The following is an 8,077-nucleotide window of genomic DNA, read 5'->3' as shown; positions in this document are numbered from 1 at the left end:
ACTAGACTCAACGAGTATGATTTGCATAGTTTTTATAGGTAGTTCCTAAAGAGGCGCAACCGAAGGATTATAACAGACTGAAGGGACACAATAGTTGAAGAAATGAGTTTAAAGGTACAAATAATAAAATAGGGGTAAAAGACCTAAAAGTACGAAGAAAAACATAAAAGTAAATTCCTGAATTCTAAGGGTGTCACGTAGACATGCCTATGATTCTCTTATAAGATAAGATAAATATTAAATTGAAATATTAAGATTTAAAACACATAAATATTTAAACACTGATCATCAAATATTATTCTCTCCAGTAAAAATAATTGTTTTTGCAGAATTTCAACTTGAAATTATATTCTTTTATCGAAAAATATATCTTTCGAAATTCAACTTCAAAAAAAAAAAAAAAAAAAAAAAAATGTCCATGATCGAACAATCACTTATAATTTTATTTCTTTTAAGGACTGAAGTGAAATTTATCCAATCACAGGAGGAAGAAACGTCAAACCTTCATTCTCAAGGGTGCGATTAGAACCAACAAAAAGTTCCCTGGTGAAGACAACACAGCTGACCGGGAAGATTTTGCAGAAACGCCTGTAGAGAAGAGCTAAACAATCTCTAAAGGCTCTTCAAGAACAAGCAACTTTCATATTCAGTTACTGAAGAATTATCTTCTTGTTGTTGTGATCAGATCAACTCCTTTTTCGCTCTGTGTGTTTGTGTTCTTGAGTTTGTGCTTTACGTGAATCTAAATCTATCCCAGTTGTATCAGCACTGGAAATGTCGAAATCATCATCTTCAAAGTTTGTTTTGAGTAACTTTTATCACTACATTTTATCAAAACCCCATCAATTTTCAAGCCCAAATGTTACTTCTAGTGGTATATCTCATTTCCTTTCTAATCATTCCAAGATTATCGAAAAGCCTGCTGTTAATCAATGGGTTTCGAATACCCAGAGAACCCATTTTTCGTCTTCCCCATTTCCGCGGGTTTTGCAAAACCCTAGTAAGAAGTTAGACCCAGATGGTAGTTTCTTGTGGAATAGGAAATTATTAGGGTTTAGGTACTTCTCGTTGAAGAGCTCCGGATTGGGTTTGGGGAAAAATGTGTTGAAGAATCCGGTTGAAGCTGCCAAGAAAACGGCTTTGCGATACAAGGGTGCGGTGGGTTTGCAAATGGAGGCATTTTGGAAGAGGAATTCGATGGTGTTATTTGGTGCAGCAGGTATTATGGTGTGCATTTTGCTTTGGAGGATTCTATTTGGAATTGCTACTACTTTTATTGGATTGTCTGAAGGCATGGCGAAGTATGGCTTCCTTGCTCTTTCCTCTGCCATTGTCGCATTTGCTGTGAGTTCTTCTCAAGTTTCTGTTTGTAGTTGATTGAGTTGAACTCGGTACTTTTATGTTGTTGCATAAGATATATGAGCATGTCTTTCTGGAAATTACATCATTGTTTGAGTTGTATTTGCTGAGCTTTTGAATATGCTAATTGCATCCTTACTGTGACTTAGCTGGTATTAATGTCATAATGTGCCTTGATATTTGGACTATGAACATATAATTGGTTTTTTGAAATTATGATATTTGGACTATGAACTTCAAAGTTGTGAAATAGTTTATCCAAGTTAACATTCAAACTTTTGCACATTATATGGAGCTCAAACTCCTTCATGCTTGGGGGTTGGAACTATATTTAATTTTGGAACTCTTTTAAGGAAGTTTGTAGTGTTTTGAACAGTGTGGTCTATAATTAAAGTCTCCCAGTTTTCTGTCTTCTAGCTATGGTTTGAACTCTTGCTGACGGAGCATGCTCTGTACTTCTTACAATTATAGCTGAGTAACCTTTTGCTCTGTTATATTAGGGCTTGTATCTTCGCTCAAGATTTACCATCAACCCTGATAAGGTGTACAGAATGGCAATGAGAAGACTTAATACAGAGGCTGGAATTCTTGAGGTTATGGGGGCTCCACTCTCGGGAACAGATTTGAGAGCATATGTGATGTCAGGAGGTGGTATTACTCTTAAGAACTTCAAGCCACGGTTTAGGGGCAAAAGATGTTTTCTGATTTTCCCAATACGAGGTTCTGAGAGGAAAGGTTTAGTAAGTGTTGAAGTCAAGAATAAACAAGGCCAGGTTTGATTTCAAATCAGCTACTTCTTTTGTTCTATATGATGAAGCTTAACTGTGTGCCGTTGCAATTTCCTCATTCTATCTGAACATTGTCACGTGTCATGAGGTTCAAAACTGCATCTTCTAATAACTTCCTTTTTACGAACTAATCTTGCCTAAGTAGAAACTATAAAGCTTTTAAAAGGATTGTTTTTATAGCATCATGAACTATAGAGTCTAGAAATAAGCAACAAATACATGACAAGATCAAAGTTGATAAACATTCATGTGATAGTGAGAGGGAGCAAGTTTGGTTCAAGTGCACACGGTGGCAAGATCAAAATTTCGTGCAATATGTAATCTGCTAAAACAGCTCAGCCTATTTAAAAAGGCTTAACTTGGTATCTGAGTTGAGTTTGTTTCTAACTAAGTAATACCTTTGAGGGGTCGTTTGGTGTGATTTGTGAAGGATAACATCAAATAGTCCTGGGATTAAATTATAGTGCCACTTAATTTGTTGTTTGGTTGGCAAGTCCGGGATAACTTACCCCGGGATTAATAATTAGTATTGGGATAAGTTATCCCTCCCTTTGGGTGGTATAGTAATCCCGGGATAAAATACGTAAATGACAAAAATATCCCTTTAAACCCTTGTTATACATCACTTTTCACATTTATGTAGGGTATCTTTGTAAAGAAATAAATTGTTCTTAAAATTTATTAATTTGAATAAAACAAACCAAACACTCGATAAAAAATAATTTTAGCATAACTTATCCCATTATAACTAATCTCATTATAACTTATCCCATCATAACTTCAATTCAAACCAAACGACTCCTAAAAGTTTAAACTGGCATGACAAGTTTGTAGTGGCTTGAACTTGGCCTATGTCATGTTGAGCCTGCAAGCATTGACATTTTTTTTTTTGATGACAAGGAAACCCGCAGCCGCTACCCTTTGGGTGCGCACAGGGTAAAACGTCCGCTCCTATCTAATAACTCGCAAATCACATAGGAGAGGTAACCCGCACTAGGCAAGCCTGGTGCGACGAGCTCGACCCAGAAGGCAAACCCCTTGCTTTCGCTGGGAAGGAGTTTCGAACTTGAGACCTCCAACATGGAAGTCCCAAGCTCAAACCACTGGGCCACCCCGAAGGGTCTCTGGAGTCTTTTGATGTCAGTATTAACTCTCTCAAACCAAAAAAATGATCTCTTGCTTTCCTTAAATGATAACCTTTTTCCATTACTATTCATTGACTTTCAATTATACACTACAAGAAGCTTCTTCTTTTTTTAAACAAAGTAATTGATACGAAAGGAGAAAGAAGAGTAACAGCAGAAAACAATAAAATAACATAAATTTGACTTACATGAAAATCATGAGGAAGAAGCACATGTACATAGTCAAGTGGATCAAGTCCCGAATAAGTTCCAAGTAGAAAGTATATACGGCCTTCCTCTCCAAGAAGTTGTCCTTGTCAAAAAAAAGAAAAAGAATATAAGAAGTTGTTACCTTCTCAAAAAAATAAAATAATAGATTATAGGATGTCAAGTTTGTGATCTAGTATTATCGAGCATTATATTTCCATCTTTCCAGCAAATAAAAAAAAAGGACTGGAAAAAGAAGGTATCACGATGTTCTATTGCCAGAAAGATGGAAACATAATGAAGCTTAACATTCATGTCGTGAGCATAAGTTCGGCTTAATTGGTTTTATAATCAATCTGAGCTGGATTGTTTAGAGTCCTACCTTTCTCACTCTGGACTAACAGAGGCCATAATATAGTTCGCCCAATGATCATCTAGAGTTTAGTGCTTCTAACTCTAAATGACTGACATATACTTTTTTTCACAAGAGATTTTACAGAAGTTGAAGCTTCCAGATTTGGTTGCTACACTATCAGATAAATAAATAAACAATGCAGAATAATATAACTGGTTTCTTGTTCATTCTAGCAAATGCTTATGCTAACATTTATTTTGCTTCTCGGTCTGCAGTATGATATGAAATTATTGGCAGTAGATATACCAATGGCCTCAGGACCTGACCAACGCCTATTCCTGATTGGTGATGAAGAAGAGTACAGGATTGGTGGTGGTCTTATTGCTGAGCTAAGAGATCCTGTTGTTAAAGCAATGGCAGCAACTAAAGAGTTTGAAGATCGGGATGATCTGGAGGATGAAGAGGATGCTGAAAGAGAACTCCAAGAAGCGGAGAGAAAGCACCAGGAAGAAATTGAAAAGCTTGAAAAGGGTGATTCAAGATGATTAAGCTGAATTTTTTTCTTGTATCCTTGGTTTTACATTTGCGCTTTTTACAAAGGCATTGCACTAGATAGAGCAAAAGACCAACAATGCTCTAACTGTTGAGTGAATTAACAGAACTATATGGCATGCACAGGCAGGAAAAATAGATCATACACTCCGAATTTTCTGTAGTGGTTCGTTGTTGGTCAATAAGTATGTTGTTGGAAGTATCAAATCCTTAATGTAATCGGTACATGCTTTATTTTCATCATTCAGCCTTGAGGGCCTCCTGCTGGTTGAAATAAATTACTACTACTTTGCTTGACATCATTGTGGTATTCTCATATACTTTCAAGAAGTTGTTCTTCATTGAGGGAAAAATTATGTGCCAGAAATTGGCTTATAGCCTTCTTTTTCCAGAAATTCCACTATTGAAATATCTCCCGTTTTTACAACTCTCTTATCTCTAATGGAAGTATGGGAAACAAGCGAAGATTTTTGTATTAAAATCATAAGGGATATATACTGCATAAGCAAACAGTTTAAGTTGCAATTTGCATAGATTTTTTATATTTAGAATAGCCAACAAATGTTTGTTTACATGGAATTTCATGAAGCCAAATCTATTTTAACTTTATATTTTTAGCTTTTTCCATAAGATTCATTCTCTTCAGTTTTTCAAATTTATATAACATTGTATAATATACTTTCATACATTGTTTATATAGTTTTCTACATTGGATATACACTATATATAATATATAAATGAAATGAACAAAATAGGCAATGCTCTATATGCAATTTTACATTTTAAAATGAACAATATAGGCAATGCTTAAAACACCCCTCATGTGTACGTGCGTGCATAACACGTTTATGTGTATGGTATGACTTATGAGAGTTGTGTATTTAAGTTTAGTTAGTCATATAACTGAATGTTTTTAAGACTATCAATATTTATAACTTGCTGCATAGAAAATGTTCGTGACAAATCTGAAAAGTAAAGTTGCTATGATAGAACTTATTTTGAGGAGTCTTTTCGGCATTTCCTCCAGCCTAATAAAATTGGGTAAGGGCGACAATTGGCAGGTTGGTTTGGTTTAAATTTAGGTGGGTCAAGACAACAATCTGATCAAGACCCAATCCAATCCAAATTTGCTTGGGTCAAAAAGGGTTAGATCATGGGTTATACAACGGGTCAAGACCCAACCCAATCCAATTGAATACACTATATATAACATATCAAATTGAAAAAAATTTGACAAAATATCTTACGAGTCAATTCAGAGAGGTAAGAAATAAGAAGTTGAGTCAAAGTAGACAGACAGCCGATGAGTTGGTCGCTGTAATTATCCTAAATCATAAGATGGAGCCTGCCATGTGAAGTTTTGACACATAAAAATAAGTAGTAATTTGAATTTTTCATGCATAAAGTTCATCATTGTGCCATGTTTGGTTAGCAGTTAAATTCAGAGCAAGCATCATCGTTATCATTACCTGAAATAGGGACAAAAGTTTCGACAATGAATCACTTCCCCACCTAAAACTACTCAACAAATAAATGGACTCCGATCCATTGAATTCAAATTTTGAACTTTGGGCTAACTTAAATCCTCTATGGACGACTAGTTGTTTTACGATGGAATTATTTAATTAGTCAACTTTAATTTTTACATCAGTCATATTTCATCCGTTCCTTTTTACTTGTCAAATTTTAACTTGACACACTTATTAACCACTATTAATGATAGGATCTTAAACATATTTACTCACTACATTTTTTTCAAAGAAATAAATATAATAAGTTAAATTATTTTTCAAGCAACCAAGTATAACTCAAGTCCTCTTTATGTTTACCTTTATTTATTCTCGATCTCCTTTTGACAGCTTTAAACAAAAAAAAAATTGTACCAACCTAGGAGAGGATGGAATTGGCATTTTACCAATCATTATAAATGAGATGTATTATTTGTAAATAGAAATTAGGACCTTTTACAATTTTTATAAGATTCTTGAAAAATCAAGAATAGTTCCTCCATTTCATATTATTTGTTTATATTATTAAAAAAAATTACGCAAAATCATTTGTCAAGTTTGTTAAACCAAAATATAATAAATTAATTTTTTATCATTCTGTCTTTAAAAACAATTCTTTTTGAAAGTGTAAATAATATTGATCACCTGCATAAAGTTTAAAAAGTTTCTCCATTGTTAATCTTGGTATATTGATGGTGAATTGGTGATGAATAAGACACATAAATATAGCGTATTAAAAAAAATTAAGGATAACTTAATAAAAATACCCTTCTTATTTATGATTTCTTAACAGATGTATATAGAGAAAAGTGGATAAGTAATATGAGACGAAGGAATGACCCGAAAAAAGCACATTAATTATATATAGTTTTGGCGTTATTATTAATTAATCGATTACAACTCTCCTATCTTTGCTTGTTGATGCTTAAAAATTTGGAAATTGATCATTGCTTGCTAAAACACAAAACAATAATTATTACCTCAAGGAAGAAATCCATAGAATATGTTCATTTTTCATCATCACCATATGAAAAAAGGCCTTACAAAAAACAAAGAGAACATAAATAATATCCTATCAAACTTACATGAATTGAATTGATTTGGATAGCAATAAAATTACTGAGTAGAAATGTAGAATCGTAATGCATCTATATTATAGTTTTTTTTATGAAAAAAATTGTATTTTTAGGGATTCGGGAGCATGAGAATTAGTAATTGTATTTTTATGTGATTTTATTTAACAAATAATGACATAGATGAGCCAAACGTTTAACAGATGACATAGATGAGTTTTTTCTCAAAGTTTGATGACATATTTGAGTTTTTTCCCGGATAATAATAATTATAAATCCAGATGAGAGAATGAAAAATCAAGTCCACATAATTCACTATGTCCTTAAGGAAATTATTTTCCTCAAGTATCTGAGGTTATGGAATATATATATATCATCTTAGGATAGAACGATTTACTTCAACAGAATAGTGGCACCTCAAATTTTGTAGAAATTTGTTAGGTATTAATTGCTTTCAGTTTCTTACCATAAATAGGTTTTCCTTTTATAAAAAGGAAAATAGAATATCTCCATATTTGGCTAGTCCTTTTCTTGTAGGAAAAGGTTTAGGGCTCTATAAATAGAGGCGCTTTCCTTCTAACTTAATTAACATTCACAATGTAGTCCTAGGGTTTTGAGAGTTGCGGTAATGGAGGATAATTTTGTGTACCTCCTTGTATTCCAAGTGAATTGGTTGAAGTTGTTTCTCTCTATATTTTGTATTCTCATATTTATAGTGGATTGCTCATCTCCTTTGTGGACGTAGGTCGATTGACCGAACCACGTTAAATCTGTCTCTTTTGGTGTGTTTCTCGTTTGTCTTCTTACTTGTGGTCTTTCGAGGTTTGCTTTGTTAGCTTCCGCATTACACCTGCCTATTTCGGTCCTAACAAGTGGTATCAGAGTCAGGGTTCAATGATGGAACCATGTTAGAGATGGGTGTTCATCTTGGCGGGTGTAGTTCTAGTCGCAACCTTTTTGACAATAATGAAGATCTTTGTTGGAGAAATTGTTTCAAAGAGGTTCTCTGTGTCGAGACGTAGATTTGATGGGGGAGATTATGGAGAAGAGATGCAAGATCCTAAAGATTATGTGAAGAAAGTGGACAAATTTATTTTGTCAGAAATTCAGG

General features: G+C 33.8%; 1 protein-coding gene across 1 annotated transcript; it reads left to right on the top strand.

Moving 5' to 3' along the window:
• The first annotated feature begins 478 nt into the window (after positions 1 to 478).
• On the top strand, positions 479 to 4,682 carry LOC102588510 (uncharacterized). The gene is made up of 3 exons (XM_006358096.2): positions 479 to 1,344; positions 1,860 to 2,132; positions 4,109 to 4,682. The coding sequence occupies exons 1-3, from the start codon at positions 775 to 777 to the stop codon at positions 4,376 to 4,378; spliced, it is 1,113 nt and encodes a 370-aa protein (XP_006358158.1). The 5' UTR covers positions 479 to 774; the 3' UTR covers positions 4,379 to 4,682.
• The last annotated feature ends 3,395 nt before the right edge of the window (positions 4,683 to 8,077 follow it).

The sequence above is a fragment of the Solanum tuberosum genome, unplaced genomic scaffold (assembly GCF_000226075.1).
Source record: "Solanum tuberosum cultivar DM 1-3 516 R44 unplaced genomic scaffold, SolTub_3.0 scf00268, whole genome shotgun sequence".
Taxonomy (NCBI): domain Eukaryota; kingdom Viridiplantae; phylum Streptophyta; class Magnoliopsida; order Solanales; family Solanaceae; genus Solanum; species Solanum tuberosum.
This window is presented reverse-complemented; position numbering and strand designations above follow the sequence as displayed.